The sequence below is a fragment of the Anopheles coustani genome, chromosome 3, assembly GCF_943734705.1.
Source record: "Anopheles coustani chromosome 3, idAnoCousDA_361_x.2, whole genome shotgun sequence".
Classification (NCBI taxonomy): domain Eukaryota; kingdom Metazoa; phylum Arthropoda; class Insecta; order Diptera; family Culicidae; genus Anopheles; species Anopheles coustani.
The window spans coordinates 40,556,927-40,574,284 of NC_071288.1; the positions used below are offsets into that span (position 1 = coordinate 40,556,927).

The 17,358-nt window shown below is 50.2% G+C and overlaps 2 protein-coding genes across 3 annotated transcripts in view; one reads left to right on the plus strand and one right to left on the minus strand.

The window, feature by feature from the left end:
• The window catches only part of LOC131271758 (autophagy-related protein 16-1), a 270,155-nt gene that overhangs the window by 12,213 nt on the left and 240,584 nt on the right, over positions 1–17,358 (plus strand). The gene's annotated exons all lie outside the window — the stretch shown is intronic.
• LOC131271757 (uncharacterized) overlaps positions 1–17,358 on the minus strand; it is a 31,168-nt gene that overhangs the window by 7,993 nt on the left and 5,817 nt on the right. The window contains exon 3 of the mRNA XM_058273284.1: positions 14,421–14,622. Coding sequence (XP_058129267.1) covers positions 14,421–14,622 — 202 coding nt within the window. The remainder of the gene's footprint in view (positions 1–14,420; positions 14,623–17,358) is intronic.

Consider the following 17,358-nt stretch of genomic DNA (forward strand, 5'->3'; position numbering starts at 1 on the left):
AATGACTGTTAATTACCATTCTTTCTGCACCGAGTAAAACCAACATAATCTTCCTCGCGGGGCCCGGGCGAGAAAACATGGCCCCAAGCAGCAGAATGCATATCAACCTGTGCTCCCTTTTTCCCGGCTGTTTTCTCTCTCAAGGTTTCCCTATCCCTATCAAGTAAGTAATTGCAATCCCGTCCCTCTTCGACTTCGACGCTTAGGCCGGTAATTAATTTGCAACGATCGCTCGAGTACATACATCATTAGCAAATGAACTATTTATTTCTTAACACGCTCACGCCGGGGTTTTCGCTGTCTCGTCTCTTGTGCGGTTGTTTACGATAACTTCACACTTTTTCTTCGTACGTTGCTACTTTAGTCGGGCGAATGGGGTTGAGGTCCCGAACTCCACCACCCTTAGAGAGCGTTTTGCCCAACAACCAGCTTACTTCACTTCCATGGTAGAGCGGCGGTACAAACTGACACCGGTTTGTTTGGAGCGTGAAGAAGGAGCCGGGTTTTCCACTGACTTCCTTCCACAAGACCCACCGTTGGGTACATGTTCGTACAGATAAGTCTCAATCGGCGGTTGGATAAGGCGGCGGACACAAATTTGATCCTGCCGCAGGCTAATTCCGTAGGCGAAACAGCGTGTACCCGAGGAGCGCACCTAAAGTGCCTTTTTGTGGAGTTTAGGTCGGGAATACGAAAAAAGGAAAGCCCAACCTCATGGTGTAAATAATGAGCAATTGTAATTAAGTAATCAAAAGCCTTTTTCCCCCTGGTGCCGCCCGATCGAGTGCTCAACAGCGTCTCGAAGGGTCACGGATAGCACTTATCCGGCGTGTCTAGCCGGTCGCCGTCGTCGTCGTCGTAGTCCGCAGGCCACTGCTGCTGCTGCGTTGATGGACTGTGGCCGAGTAATTGGGTCAATCGAAAATGATGCTTGAGTTTGCTGCGCCACGGGGAAAAACTGCTGCGGGATGACTGTACGATCTGGCCGCTCGCTTGCCGCTAGGATCGCAGCTGGAGCCTATTTCATTAACACCTTCTCTTTCCGTTAGGGATCCCTCGTATGCTTCGTGTGTTGCGCCAAACGGTTTTCCCGTTGCAACGAACTAGCGATCCGCCCTTATTCCGCCCGTGATCTCGTTTTGCGATCTGCGTAGCGTTGTTGGGGAGTGAATCTATGGCGGCTTCGCTTCCGATCGCCGAGATCTGGCGGATACAGTTAGGGAAGGTAAACGGAAGGTTCGCCGTCGGTATCTAGTGCAAATAGGTGGAACCAGTTACAAGGTCGTAACGCAGCGCATCTGGTTTGGTTCGGCCGGGGTTTTCACTGGCCCAGCTTTTGCTACGCCGTTCCGTTGCGCGGCTTGTCGACGAAACTTTGCCACATCTCGTAAATTGTAACGGTGAAGAGCTTGGCGAACGAAATTCATGTTTACCAAAGCCATAAAAAAATTCCAGAGTTGTGTAATCCAGATTCAGATTCATGAATCTAAATGATTCTTTGCGTTTTAGAGATTCTTGAATCTTTTAATGAGAGATTCATGAATCCCTCTGATCCCATGAATGATGAATCTTTGCATCTACTGATGAAAAGTGATGAAGAAAAACTCCTCTATTTTATTGTCGCATGATCCACGCCAATGAAAGAATCATGGAGATTTATGAAAGATCCATGAAAGATTCATGACGATTCATTCAGTTTTCGAAAGATTCAAAAAATTTTGAAGACTTGAATCCATATGAATAAATCTTTGGTGAAAGATTCATATGAACGAATCTCGTCAAAAGATTCGTATGAATGAATCGCCAAAAGATTCATAAGGCACGTTAATAAATTCCAAAGCCTCGTTTTTATCTTCGAATGCACACAAACATTATGCTGTAGAGAAAGGGTCGGCATAGATTTTCTAAAAAGTGATAGAAAGCGCGGGTCGGATGACAATGATTTAATGTTTTAAAAGAAGTACCCTTTTGAATGGAGTATCAACTTTCTAAATAGTTAAGTTACATAAAAAGTGGTAAAAATTTAATATTTGAAATTTTACCGTTAATTTTGTTTAACATTTTCATACTTTATTTCGTAGAATTTTAACGGACAAATATGAATCCATGTGTCAAACGATAGGTTTTTCCTGCACACTCTTGCTGACCATGATCGGGATCGGAATGTGAGACTGGATGTTCTTTATTTTCCCGCGGCAAAACAGAAGGCGATAAAAAGTCACCACCCTCATCATCATTTTCCTCCTGGGGTTTGTTCCTACCTTCTGCGGCTTTGCGGCCAACGAATGCTAGTCCCGAAGTGCTATCACATTTCCACCGACCGCCGTATGCTAATGAACCCTCTCGATCGGTTGGAAAATAAATCCTTCCTCGTTGACGGTTGGCGCACTGCTTCTCACACGATCAATCGATCGAGCGTTCCGAATCGCCGAATCGCCCCAACAAAATCGCGTCCCCGCGCTGGAAGAAAAGCGGGAAAACACCGCCACGGTGTTCATGTCTCCTGGCGGCACACAAAACACTTTACGAGTCGTCGAGTCCCAACCCCCTCGCCAAAGGAAAGGGCAAAAGGGAGCATCGATCAATCCGCTCTATTGCCGTGACAGTGGGACATGATTTATGTTTGTGCGACTTCTGGTTACCCAGCTTCCCGGTCGACTTTGACGGGTTTCTTTTTCCCTCTTCCGTTCTTTTCTTCTTTTCGAGACGGGGTGGGGGATCATTAAGGAACGATTTTCTCACACTTCCTGAGGGGGGTTGGGGAAACATTGAGTCGAGGGAATTGGCAACCCACTGGCCTGCGACGCGACAACTACTCGGTAAACGCCGACCGGGGGCTCCGGATTGTCATCGATATGTGCCGGAGTCGAGGGTCCGCGGACGCTCGGTCACGCAATTTGGCACCAGACGTTCGATCGCCGTAGGTGGTAACCAGCGCCTCCTATAGCTCGCTTCCCATCTGATCAACCCGAAACCGGTAAATGGAAAAAAACACCAAGCCTTCAAGCCCGCTTCGACTTTGCCAATTGTTGACAACCGTATGACTAGCGTTTGACAAACGGACAAAACAGAAACACCCGGTTCGCGGAAAAACACAATGTGTTGTGTTGTGTTGCCTCCCGGCGTTCCACCGAGCCGACATTGACAGTTTATCTGCGGGAAGAGACCCACACACATACACACGGTGCCAAACAGTGTAAGATTGTGTGGCAAATAATATGACAGCTGCTTATGATAACACTCTCGGGTAGCAACGAAGGGAAGGGATGTAGTCTCGCGGGTGGGCCTCCGGAGATCAGAGAATTAAAGCCGCCAGCACCGAGGGGAGCCGGACTTGGGTTTGGGACGATGGCCATGTGCAGTGTCTGGTTCCGGCGCTACCGACATCGGCGCGACGATGGTTCGCGTGGCCCTCGAACTGCGTCACGCGACGTCGAAGAAGAAAGGGCCCGATTTAGGGGCCCGCTTGTCGGGAAGGAATTCTCATGACATTCTGCCAGCTTTATCGGGAAGTCTGTTGAGTGTGTGTGTGTGATGATTTCGACCCTCTTCCCGTCCCGTGGCCCTTGGAGGAATTATTTTTAATTGGACTTTCTACACTACTCCCCCGAGACCCGGTGAAACACGGTTCCGCAAACGGATTCAAGCGAGCGGGAATCGTCCCCAAAGAGAGTCTTCGCGTCCCGGAGATGATCGCGTGAAGGCGTCCGGGTTGAGGGTAAATTAATTAGACTTTCTCCTTCGGCCGTGTGATGTGCGCTTATCGCTTGGTCATCACCGCTAGCCTCCCGGGTCCGAATCGAACATCGGGGAACCAGAGTGTACGGTTCGTGCGCATCTTTGCAGATGGCCCTCGAAATCGGTGCTACGCCGAAGGCCTCAACAACAAGCCACTTCAAGCCGAAGTGACCCACAAAAAACTCCCCGGGAAAGAAAAAGCCAAACCAGGCACGTTGTGTGGAGCTTGGCCCGTGGGTATGGCCACTTATGGTTTTACGCGCTTGGAAGGCGGTACCGCCGACCCAACAAAACCGCTAGAATGTTTTCGCACAAAAGCGCCAACTCTTCCAGCGCTCAGTTCAGTTAGAAGTGAGGAATGTCCGCGCACGCTAGTAGAACACGGTCAGAAGACGCACCGATGGCTAAGGATTCTGCCGCCTTTTCGCATGCGGTTACGGCTGCCCATTGGCCCAGTAATTAGAACCGCTCGAACGGTACATCTTACGGTGTGTACGGCCTTCAAAGCGCATCGTGTGCGGAACTCGCTCGCACCGGGATGGGATAATTAATTTTCTGCCAATTAATAAACACACACTAATTCTATATTATTTAGCACCGTGCGCCCGCGATGTCGATGGCGGCAATCTGGGCGGGCTGTCCTATGCGTGCGGTTTGTTTGCGGCCTTTCCTCTAGAGCCTCAACCTCGGAATACTCCCGGTGTGTCGGGAGTTCTTCTGGGGGCAAGTGTGTTCTGGAATTAATTACGGGCACGACCGCGCACGGGAAGGAAAATCTATTGTCCATGGTTAGTCCCACTAACCACACCCCGGGCCCGAAGATCTCGGGGTGGGTTGCGATAGGCCAGGGTGCTTTTAAGTGCTTCTTCCGAGCGATATCACTTGCAGACTTTCCCATCCCACACTTGCGGGGCTCGGAGTTAAGGGAAGGCTCGAGGGACCGGATGGGGGTCAAAACGACCGATCAGCCCCCGATTCTTCGGCGCACCAAAGTGTTCCACGGAGTGGATGATAATGATAGTAATAGGGTCTGGAGCCACGGCGCAAGATAGTGCACTATTGGGGCTGTAACTTTAATTTGGTCTACCGGCAGTTCTTCAGAACCACACGTTCTCTCTCGCACTCTCTCCACATCCCGACGCAGGTCTTTGGGAGGTTCGTGGCGGAGGTTTTTCCCTTTAACCCTCCCCAAGAGCAATGTTGTAATCTGGGAAACATGGCGGGATTGTTGGATGGGACAATGGTATGTTCTCTCACGCAACTTCACTCCACCATCGGGGTTCGGGATGTTCAAGGTCCGCCACCACCATTAGTCCGCACAGTGAGTTCGTGACCGGCAACGGACGGTGTGGTATTTGGTAAAAAAAAAACTAAGTCGAAAAGGTAAAAAACAAACACACCAACTCGGGGAATTTGACCCTTCCTGCGAAGAAGCGGCTATTTTCCCTCCGTACACTTGATGCACTTTTCCAACGCAGGTTGGATTTCTGGGGCAGGTTGGGGTAGGTTTTCCGATGGAATTGAATGAAACATGGCTGCCCAATTAGCCCGAAATATAGGTTAACCATGGAAGCCCTTAATAAGGCGCGCCCTAAGAAGGACCATTTTCCCCTAACGCCGGTGGAAAAGGTAAACAAAATAATGTTTATCAGATTTATGTAATGGCGATTAAAAGTGGAATTACCACACAGCAAGTGCCGTAATGCTGAGTGTGTGTGTGTGTGTGTGTGTCTGTTTAGGGTAATCTCTAATCGATTCCCCCATTGCTTCTGATCAATACAATCAATTTTACACTTATTTCCCTTCGGAACGGAACGCGGAATTGTAGGGTGATCATCATCGTTGGTTTTCTTTCCATTTCCCCACACGGCCCCGGAAAAAGGTACCCTCCGATTGGTCTAATTTTCTAGCTTATTTGCAATCAAAAGGGTGCACCTAGGGGGAGGAGGATGCATCGGAACTGCGTCCGAACCCACTTGGTGGAGCCCTTAGAGGTACCGCTAGGAATGAAGCGGAAAGAAAGAAAATAACTCCACCTTTCCGTGGTGAAGAAGGGAAAGCGCACACACTTGTACGGGGAGGTTTTCCCTCAGTTCCACCCGCGTAATCCCTCAACGGTTCGGTTACTCCTCCACCTTACATGATGGCGATGAAGGAGCGGTCCACTCCACTAATCGAATCGCGGCTCAATTGGTTAACTAATTTGATGTGTGTGTGCGCGTGCGCCTGCAAGTGGGAAGCATACACCCAATCATCCAACCCTCCCCCTCTCCTTCCCACAAGCTCCGATAAGCCTCGCTTCCCAAAAATGGGCCATGGTTTGCGTATCTCGAACGTCGCATCGAAATGGCGACCACAATCAATCGCGAACCAACTTTGGTTCGCCGGCCGGATTAGAGGCCATCCCCGGAGCTCCATTTATTTAATCTTTTTAGCATTACTCTCCACTACTCCCCTTTCCCCACCCTGGAGGCGAATGGTGTTTGCGAATTTTCTTGATTGGGCTGGGGCGAGAGTTGTCCGATAGAAGTTCTGGTCGAGGAGTTGTTTTCTTTGATTTTTCATCTTTGCTCTTTGCATAAATTTAAAGCCTTGTCTGGGTTCGCCCCACCGCCTCCGGGAGGAACGGGCTATTTGCGGGAACCGTGTTGCGATCGGTTCCGATATCGAAAGCGCCAACCCATGCGTCCCTCTCTTGGTGTCCGTGTGTATTTATGTAACTGTAAACTAACCTTCAACCGTAGCGTACGGCCGGTCGTTCGGATGATGAAGGATTTTATTGATCCCGATACAGTTTTTTTGTTGTAGTTTATGTTGAACCTAAATCCGTTCCGAATCGCGCTCCGTACCGCCGTAATTTTTTTGTTTTCTGCCAATTGTCGGCCACGAACCGACCGATACACTTGTTTTCATATTTATTTAAGCAATCAATTTAAATGACCTCCCCCCGACCCGCAACGATCCCCACCCTCGTGGGGGGGAGTATGGGGGAGGTTTGTTATATTTTTCTCCCCTTATTTTCGCCCCGATTCGTTCCCGTTCCCGGGCGTTCGACAAGCTTTCTTCGGCGAAGCTGACGAATGTCGCTGGTTGGCGTTGGGAGGGAAAGAGGGCAGCACATAAAAATCAACCTCCCCAAGACCGGTCGCGGTGTGCAATCAGCGGCTTTCATCACACTTCGTTGTCTGCGAACACATTTGCGCACATACCGTTGGCCCTTCGTTGGCCTGTCCGAGCGGAAAGAAAGAAACAACCCGGAGTCTGCGCCCTTCCGTGCCGGATAATCTAATTTATATTTCAACGTCGCGATTCATTCTCTCCGATCGAACCCATGGATGCATATGTTTGTGTTTGGTTCTCTCTGCCTTCAGGTTGCGCTTTGCTGTTTCTTTGCCCTCCCTAAACAGATTCCGATCGCTTCCGACAGTCCGCCTTCTCGGGTGCTACTAGACGACGACGACGACGCTGTTGCTTTCCAATCCAAATGGAGAAAAGCCGATGGTGGTTGGAATATTCAAATCTGCTCTTAATTTGTCAGCCGTTTGCCGCCGGCGATAAAAGGTGCTCGCCCGGGACTCCCGCGACTCCGGTAGTTGGTAGACACAGCACACGAGCAGGGGGAAAGGATTTGCATACAATGTTAGTGCCTATGTTAATTTTCTCCTCGGAGATCCGTACTTCGGGGGGGTTCCAATTTGGAAGATTTATTTCAAAAAACCCCTAGCCCTCTAGCTTCATAATGGTGGGCCTCGTTCGATAGCGAAACCGCGCCTTGTCGTTGTCCACAATTGGATCAGAATGGGTCTGTTGGGCAAACACTTTGTTCCCTGTGCCGGTTTGTTTGCCGGGCTCTTCAGTGCGCACCTGCGCAGCCCGAAGTAAATATGAACTCGTCCTAGAGGAGTTCCAGTTCATAGTTCTTGCCCGTGGGCGTTTTGTGTTTGAAAACACCATCCACCCATGCTGGAGAGCGTAATTATTATGGCAGGATAAACAAGAACCCCACCCGCCCCCCCCCCACAGAGTACACAAATGGGTAGACATTTGCCTAGCACGATGGCAGGATGGGTTTTGCTGGAATGGGACCCTCTCGGACACCACTTGAGCGCAAACGGGAGCAGTTAGCGAAATTATAGAATTTATGCTTATTGCTGCTTTCTCCCGCACGCCCCCCCTCCCCCTTTGGCACCGATCGCGGCTAGGAACGACGACGACGACGTCTCGGGGAAACCTCTTCACCGGTTTGGCAGGACTACTTCTCCTTCGTCTCTCGGGGTAGAAGACTTTACTTGCCGCGTTCTGAAACACTCCCACCAGCGGGAAGGCAACGCAATTTCAAGTGAACCGTTTTGTCAGACCAAACGATCGTTTAAGTCGCACTAAGCACCACCTCACCGTACCGTTTCGGTGCGTGTGGCGTTAATTGCACTCTCGAAGTCGATTGTTTCGCTCGGCCGATTGCACTTGCAAGGGAGTTGGAGCCCGAGTGCCATTTGTGACGCGAAGTCGCGATCGGCGAACATCGAAGGGCATGCTGCCAGCTGCTTCATCTTCGGCACTGTGTCTTCTTCCTTCACCACCTAACTAGTTACGTTGAGAATTCCATTTCGCTCCACCCGGTTCGTTTACGTAAGCACCGGTGCCGATCGTTAAGAGCATCACCCTGCATCCCTGTGGACACCAGTGTGGGCCACTTGGTGAATGAATATAATGAGATCGGTTGTACGCAAAGTGGCCACACCGCGTTTGGTGCCGGTAAAAAGGGTTGGGAGGGAAACGCGGGCCAATTGCACGCCGATGGTACTTAACGCGACAATCGCACCTAGGCTCGTTCATAACTTTCCTGCCCCACTGCTTGATCGTAAAAGGGGGATAGGATCACGAAGGGTGGAATGTAGGGATGATGGTAGTCATGTTTAGCACCACTTTCCCGGGCCGGACTTAAACTCGGTGTAGTTTATTTGCATAAAAAGTGCTCAAGTTGACAGAAATTACATAAAAGGGCAACTGTTGCAATTGTTTCGCTTCCAAAACCAACGTAATGTGGCCCGAGAGTGGCCAAATCCCACCACCTTTAATAATGTCTCCGATTGCGGCAGTGTGCTCCGGTTTTGGGCGTACGGAAATCCATTCGAACGTCACACACACACACACATTCGGTGCATGTTCGATTATCCTCGGCGATGGGCCGGAATGGCCGGATAGAATGAGCGGAGGAATGACACCCTAGGAATCCAACGGTCTCAACAGTGCCGGAGTTGCCACCAGGCGGTGGACCCGATGCTTCCCATCCCTCGGCGGTAAATGGTAAAACCGACGAAAACTAAAACGAAAGAAAATGGGCACCGTACGAAACGAAAAACTTTGACCCATGTTCGGAGCAATGTCGAGCACATTTTTACGCTCCTCCATCGTCCGGCACAGCGGGGGGGAATGTCCTGTGCGGTTGGCGAGCGACCCAAGCGAAAGGATCGTGCGGTAAAGTGTTGTTGACTGTTGTTAGCTGCAAATACCGATTGTGTGCGCCCCAAGAAAATTCCCCAGAACAACCCTAGAAGAGAGAGAAAAAGAGGAAGGAACCACATACTCTAACGGTAGCACCGGTGGTAGCACCAAGTCCATATCTTTTATGCTCCTGTAAAGATCAAGTTGCCACACGATCTCCTTCCGCAATCCACCGATCGGTCTGCTCTATGGCCAAGATCACCAAGAATGCGCTGTAAGAACTGTCCGGCAAAACGGAAGAGCGTGGCAGCGAACCCGTTGATTGGTTTGGAGTGATTCAAAGCGGACGCGATCCTGTGCGCCCTGGCCGATGATGGCCCCGACTAGGAATGGGTAGAGAATAGAACATGGGCGTAGGGCCATCAAAAAGAGAAAAAACCCGCGCCAGGGTGAAAAACTTATAAAAGAAGCACGTTTGATCAACCATCGCCGTGTTGAGTTGATCAGCAAGGAAGAGCCGGTGTGCGACGGGAACGAGGCCTTTGGCTTTAATAGTAGCAATATCCGATGTTGTTAGTGTAAACGGTTGAGTTGTTTGGGTTGTAATCATAACAATAAATTCACCGCATGTTACTGGATGCGGTCGCGCAGTGATGTGATGATGATCCTCGTGATCTCTTCCATCCCGCGGGTTTCGAGCTGGATCGATAGGGTTCTGGACACTGACTCTTCCTCCAGGTGTTGCTACGGTTTGGACCGATAGAATCAGCACGGCTGAAGAATCAACGTTGACCAACCGTTGAGCACGGCACGATGGTTGAGTTAAAAATCGTTCCTAGAACAGCCCTCTTCCCGTATCACGTTCACTTCCGTCGAACGATCGTTTATAGACACAAACAAGCAAGACCAGAAGTAGGAAAGGAAAGGAGGGGAAAAATCACACACAAAACACGGAACGAAAGCGAACTACCAAAAGGATTAACCCAAGGAGCCCCGAATCGCAAACACGGGCAGAAAGATGGGCAGCCGCGGACAAATGGGTGTGGAAGATTTACTTTTATTTTCAGAGCAAAATCTAACCGACACCAGGCAGGAAATCGATGGACAGAGGGCATAAAAAATCCACAACCAGAACCAGAAGGCAACAAACTCTCATCTTCAGGTCGATGAAAATGCGCCCTGGGGGACATGCTCTTCGGCTACTTCGTGCCAAACGGGGTGGGGAAAGGGAATTGTCTTTCCATTTCGTTGCCGAGAGGTCTGATGTGTTAACCGTTCGGAGAGCATAAACACCGCGGTTCGAGTGGCGAAAACCCAACGCGACGATGGAGCAGAGAGAGGGAGGGCGATGAAGCAATAGTCATGATTTCTCTATAAAGATGATGATAAAATTTAAGTTTTATGATTTCGTCTGCTGAAGGAAGGGTAATGTTGGATGAAAAAAAGAAAAGCCTATACGATTGGCAAGCTCGCCGGATTTCCTTTGGCCGTTTGGACATGTGCGATCATCGCCTTTTTCCCCAGAATAGCTGCTGGGACAGTTCAGAACGAACTCGGGTGTGTTCTAGCGAGGAAATTTTCCGGTACTAAACTTTGGTAGCGCCCATAAACGTGCTCCTTCGGGATGATTCAGCCGAGAGGTCAGGCATGCGGAACGAAGCGTGCAAACCGAATGGTCCACCGAGTAGGACGGTTCGGCTACTCGCCAAAGCTGGTGTGGAGGTAAAAAGTACACCTCTTTCGGAACGAACTCTGGTCGACCGATCGGTTTTTGGTTTATGATCTTTGACTTGCGTTAATTGTGTGCGGATGAACGTGGCCCAATGCGGCCGACGTGAGGCAGGCGTTCTTTGCACCTCGTTGTCTTATTTCCCATCCGCGTTCGCTAGGAGTGAGGCGGTCGAAGCCTGCACCGGAGTGTGTCCTGAAATCGTGCGAGACCACAACGACTCTCCACTTAACGGTAGCGGGTCGCGTTGACAATTGCTGACCGATGATTTAGCTGTCGGATCTCATCAAAAGCGATCCGCCGTGGACTAGATTCTGCAAGGGAAGCCAACACGAGCAACAGCGACGCTCGTTAATGGGACTCATTAAGAGCACTCACGACGTGGTCCCGTGGGGTGGCCGTGCCGGGTCAAACCCAAGGCCCCCTGCCGTTCTAGTGACGTAAGGTATTAACCCTACGCTTTGAACCCCTTCCCGGTTTTGTGCTCGCTTCTACTTCCAGCGAGAGAGCGGAAGTGTGTCACTAGAATCACACGATCCAGTTTAGGGAGACTCGCGTCGAATCGTCACGAAAAAGAACGAGCTAGTCTGCGTGCCGTCTCTCCGGAGTCCAAAACCCAAACCGCAACCCACCACGACGGACGGGAGCGATCGTGCCGCGCCAAGTTCATCGCTTATCGATTCGGGAGTTCGCTTCCGCCTGACTCATCAGCATAAATACGGCACGATCCTGGCGATCCGAAGCCACCCGAAAGGACGATGAATAATTCATAAATCGCACGCCGGATGCGCGCACGCCAGAGGTCGCCTTTTGGGATCAACGATCATGATGACGATGGTGGCGATGATGATGATGATGAGGGTCCCAATGGGCGCACAATGGGCCCTCGAGACGGCTGACGATTTCTCGTTACCGACGACGACCTCGACGACGTTAAGCGGAGGATAATCATCATCGATACGGGACTTCAAAAGACGTGATCTAGCCGACCACGGTGAAGGGACACGTTGGTGTGTCCACTGATTGCACCTCGTCAACAGCAATGGAGGGAAAAGCAATTTTCCTGCCCCAGCCGCGCACATCCATACATCCAGTGCCATTTGATGAGGCACCTCCACGACACTTCCTCGACATGGCCGACGGGGGGAGGAGGGAGGAAAAGAAAAGAACCATTTTCCCCACTGTTTTTCTTGCGTCGATCATCTCCTCTATTCTCGATCTCTCGGCCCTGCTCGGCTGCAAATCGATGGGATTATTATTAATTCCATCGGGGCCAGAACTCGCGAGCTCATTTCGGATGCTCGGTTGTGCGCTCGCGAAAACAAGCAAAATTACACTTAACAATTGCCATCGGTTTATATGCCCGCGCGCGCGTGTGCCTCCCTCCAGCCTTCTTCGGCCGGCGTCGACACTGTCGCAACTTTGTCTGCAAATTGCATACCTTTTGCTCGTTTGTTCTTGTTCGTGTGCGGAAAAAAAAGGGTAAAATACCACCGGTCGGCAGAAAAGCAAACACCCGGCGAGAATCGTAATCGTAACGCCAGTTGAAGGGTGAACCGATTTTTATGCCCTTAGCCAACGATGACGAGTTATTAACTCCCCGGTTGGGGGGGGGGGGGTGGAAAAAGGATTACCAAGCGATCCATCCATCGACAATGTTTCCTACCAGCCAGGGTTCTGTCCGGGGCAAGTGCATCGTGTGTCGAGGGGATGGGGAGGCGGGCAAAGTACACATCATATTCTAATAATTATAGAACCAACAATAATTTCGCATACACCATTATGGCTTTTACCGCTGAAGTATGATTCTTTATTGAACCCATCGGCGGGAGAACCGGAAGATCTCCGTTGAGTGACGCGTCGCGGTTTGCTAATCCCACAGTACACGCCATTAGACCAGCGGGGGGGAAGGCCGATCGGCACATTAACACGTCCCCGACAGTGGGGTCTGTCAATAGCTTTTTAAAGTACGATGAAGCTCATCTTCACCGGCTGAGTGAGGATAATCTTGTGCAAAATGGGTTCCCTTCGGTCGCGTTGCGCGTTGTTTGGTTTTACTTTCCATACGCACCCGTTCTTCCGCGACCCTTTCAGTTCAGTCGTTGTTCGATCGAGAGGTAGGAGAATTTTATTCCACGATCGAATCGACATTTTCTACGCCCTCTGATGCATTCGATTTTGTTGCGAAGAACAAAACCGAACCCGATCTCGATCGGGAAGTTTCAATGGCATGTGAGAGGACCACAAGACGAATGTCTATTGATGAACTTATTTCATCATGCGCTAGAGGGAAGACGTGCCTGTTCGAGGCAATACTGACAGTCATCGGATCTATTTGGTTTCATATCCGTTCGCTCCACCTTCTAGCCTGCAAGAAACAATGGCCTCTTTCAAATTGGAGCAGTCAAATGGGGTTCAGGAGCTCCCAAAAATAAACAAAAAAATCTGAGGTGCTGAGGCTTTTGGGTGGGATTTTACTATCCTCCTTTGCCACACTGGTTTAGGTTTAGAGAAGATATTTGGGTGAATTTCCTGCAGACCCTAACGCTGCCCGCGCGATGCCCCGAACAACCTATAATGATCGAAAAATTGACTTTTCTGTTTCATCCTGGAGAATGCTGTGTTGCGCGGAAGAAGATTCCTCTGAAAATGCTAACAAGATGAGATGACTCAACGTTAATCGATGATCGCTCGCGCCTGATCGCTTCCTAAATGGAATGTTTAAACGTTGAAAGCCCGTTTGCAGCCCACGCTCCCTCATCCACGAACTGGTTCAGTTGGTACTAAATAGAAAATCAAGAAAAATCAACAACCCAAGGCGACCTTGAAAGCTGAAGTTGTCTGACAGGCGAGAAGGGCCCTGTCTGTTCTATCTCGCTTGGAACTAGTTTGGTGATTGTTAATGAGGTGGGTGTTCGTTGCTCTTTCACCATTTTCCCTATTGGTAAAGTACTATTGGGTTCGAAAGTTTTCATCTACAATAGGATAGAATGATGCTCCCCTTAAATGGATTATTGTACCATGTGACAACGTGCAACGCAAAGGAACGCGTAACCAATTCGATTGAACTGGGCACGAGCCGATGACGATGACAGGGGCCGGCACAATTTGTTAGCTGTTCGCCCTTCGGAATAAATCGCTAAAACGGACCTCTTTGTCGTCACCAGCGTGTTGTCGGGAATTCAACCGCGCCTTCAAGAGGAGAAGAATATGTTTAAAAGATTCATGCCCGTTATGATTATCATTCATCATTAAAATGCCGAGCTTATTAATCTCCTGAGTAATGGACCCATCCCCGTGGGACACACAGAAGGCGGCCGGGCGGTCCGAGGCGGTCCGTAAATAGGCTTCGGATTCGATGTCGCTGGCGGCTGCTGCCACAATAGTTTGCTGTCATTGATTTTAATGCTTCGGCTCGGACGATCGTCCCGGGGCGTGCAGCGTGAACGTGGTGCAAGAACGAAACGGTGCAGAACATCTAGAACCGGGGCTTTGGTGGACGACTTACCGGCAGGTGAATTCGTTCTCTCCGAGGCACATCTCGATGCAGTCGCGGCGCGAAACGACCTGGGCGGTGCGCTTGACGTGTCCGTTCAGCTTGAAACCTTGCACCCTGTCGATGCACCAGGCACGTTCGCACGGGCGCAGCTTCAGGCAGGACTTCTGTGCGTAGATCGTGAACACCGGGAACTGCGACTTTGTAAGGGCACCTAAAAAAACGAAAATTGGAAAAAGAGAGAATGGAAGGGAACGGGCGATTAGTGGTGGGCGCGTACAGCTCTAGGCAGTAGCAGCAAATAAATAATACAACGTTTAACGTCGATGGTGGTTGTTGGTTTTTGCCCACTCCTCTCGTACGAGGATAGGAGTAAAGGTTGGGAAGGTAGCATTAATAACATCAACATAGATTTCACTTTTTACACTGAAACCCGCACTCTGCTCGGCTGTTCTCAATCGACAATGGGACACAACGATTAAAATCCTAAACCCCCTTCGACCGATGGAAAGTGACTTAGTCATTTAATTTCGCTTTCTTTCCCCCTCCGAGGGCGCGTGTGTTTAATCATTCGGTTTAAAGGCAACCTTTTAAGGACGATTATTCACGGCCACGGCGAGCGCGCTGTATATGTATGTAATTATTAAATCTGGAATAATGTTCGAGCACTTTCTAATGCGACGGGGCCGACGGGAATTGGAACGTGCCCGCCTTTTGCCCGCCCCGTATATGGCACGACTGTCCCGGTGTTTGATGGAACGAAAGCAAAATGATTGAAAACATCAAAATCCTTCCAATCTGACTCGGGAAGATGGCGCAAAGCCGGCGACCTTTATTGTGTGTACACCTTTCGATTAATGCTTTGCGTGCGTAACGCCCTGCGGCGTCGTTGGAGAACTGCAGTGCCGGGAACCCCCGGAGGCTTTTGGAACGGTGGCCAGAAGCTTCCCCGTCCAGGATAGTCTGAGAGTCGTCGATCGCCTATCGAATGGGGCTCGAAATGATCGTGATGGTTGGGTATTCCAGTGGTTTCGTTGGCGTTTCAGAAATCAACCGAGTCGGATTTCTTTGCTACAATCATTCAGTGAAACCAAAACAACGGCAGACCTAGTCCTAGTCCTAGTCCTAGTCTGGGCCGTTCCGATCACCGACCAATGGTGCAATGGACGGATGGAGTGCGAAATGATAGCCGCCCAGCCCAATTGGTTCGAACAATTGCGTTCTGGGTGCCCGCCGGGTCGCGGGCGTATCGATTGCAATGGCGGACGGGGCTACACCCGCTCGCATTCGGCGGCAATGCATAGGATATTGTATTTAATAATGGATCAACCGATTATTACCGATACTTCATGTATGCAATTTCATATTCTTGCCCCGCCGCATTTGGTAACGGGGAGGCCCCTTTGGTATACCAACCTTTGGCGGCGTTCTTTGGCTCCGTTTCGAGAGGAACTGGCAGCAGCCAGTTGCCTGGCAAACCTTTAATCAGTCGTTTCATTATCGTTCTCCTTCGCGTTTATGAAACAATATCTGAAGGGCCTGAATGGCCACCTCCCACTACTCCTTCGGTTTTTTTCCTTTGGCGAGAAGGTTTGCTCCCACTAACACTACTACTACTGCTCTTGTCCATCAACCGCACGTCAGGCAATAAGCTCAACTACCCTCGACATCGATCGATTGATCTTTCATGCACCCCGCCCGGGATCTCCGGCAGCGATCTGGCTTCGGGAAAGCCAGGAGGAATGCTGCATGCGGGAGAGCGTGAAAAAAGCGCGGTATTATTAGCGGTAATTTGATAGTTGTTAGGTTCTAGTTGTCTACGATGCTGCGTGGCCGTGGTCGGTCCTTGTTGCCGATCGCGGGTGCTGAAGAATTCACATCGGCACAATCACCCATCGGAATGGCGTTTCCCATTTTATGAATGAGCCAAATTGATCGCACTGCACTTGGCAGTGGAAGGTTGCTTTCTGAGTTGGGGGAAAATGTTTTGTTCTCCTTTTTCTAAAGCAAATTTCTTTTCCATTTCATTTTTCATCCAGAGCGAGTTTCTTGAACTAACGTCCACGATTGGTTTTATGCTTATTGCCACTGCGTCTAATAGCATTTGGTTTTTGTTTTAGCTGCAACCGGTACACTCGATTAGCTTTAATGATCCTATCGATAGAGTAGCGGCACTATTAATCCACTTTAAATCACCGCGTACTTCCAACCGTTTGCTTCCCCGGAGTCGTAAGCATGCAATTAGGGGTCATTTAAATTATCTAACGACGCACGATGCACCACATGGTCGCGCGGTGTAAACAAAACCGATCGGACGAGGGATTTGCTGTTTACTTTTCGCAAATCGCGAATTGAGACATCCATTTGGCGAAAATCGTTGAACCGTTTGGAGGAACCTCTTCCTCACCCTTTCTCGGTTCGAAACATCGTCCGAATGGGTCCCCGGAAATAAGTGAGAGTGTGCATGGCCACCGGGAGGCTTTAAGCTCCAACCGTGCTGACCATCCCCCGCTGGGAGCCAACATCGGGCTCCATACCGGAAACTAGATGAGCAAACGATAGCGCATCGCGGTCGTTAGAGACCAATTTCTATTACTGCTGTTTGATTTAGTGCAGACCCTCATCCAGGCCTGCGACTCCCAAGCGCGGTTCCGAAGCGGGTTCACTCCCCGAGGCGACAGGGCGGCGCTGTGCCTCGCTTCGCTTGGTCGTGACGCAGGGAAGACGGGACGGACCGAAACGGTGCCCCAAGGTGTCCACGATTTCTCCCGTTTTGCAAATAAATTATAAATTCATGTTCTTCCGTTTTTGCACCGACCGAACCCGATAATACCCGCTGCTTTGGATCGGTTGGAAGGGTGAGGGGACTTAAAGAAGCAGAAGAGGATCGTGTGCACTTGTGTGTGTGTTTCTGTGCTGCTGGAAGATCGGTGTCTTTAGCGCTCCTTTT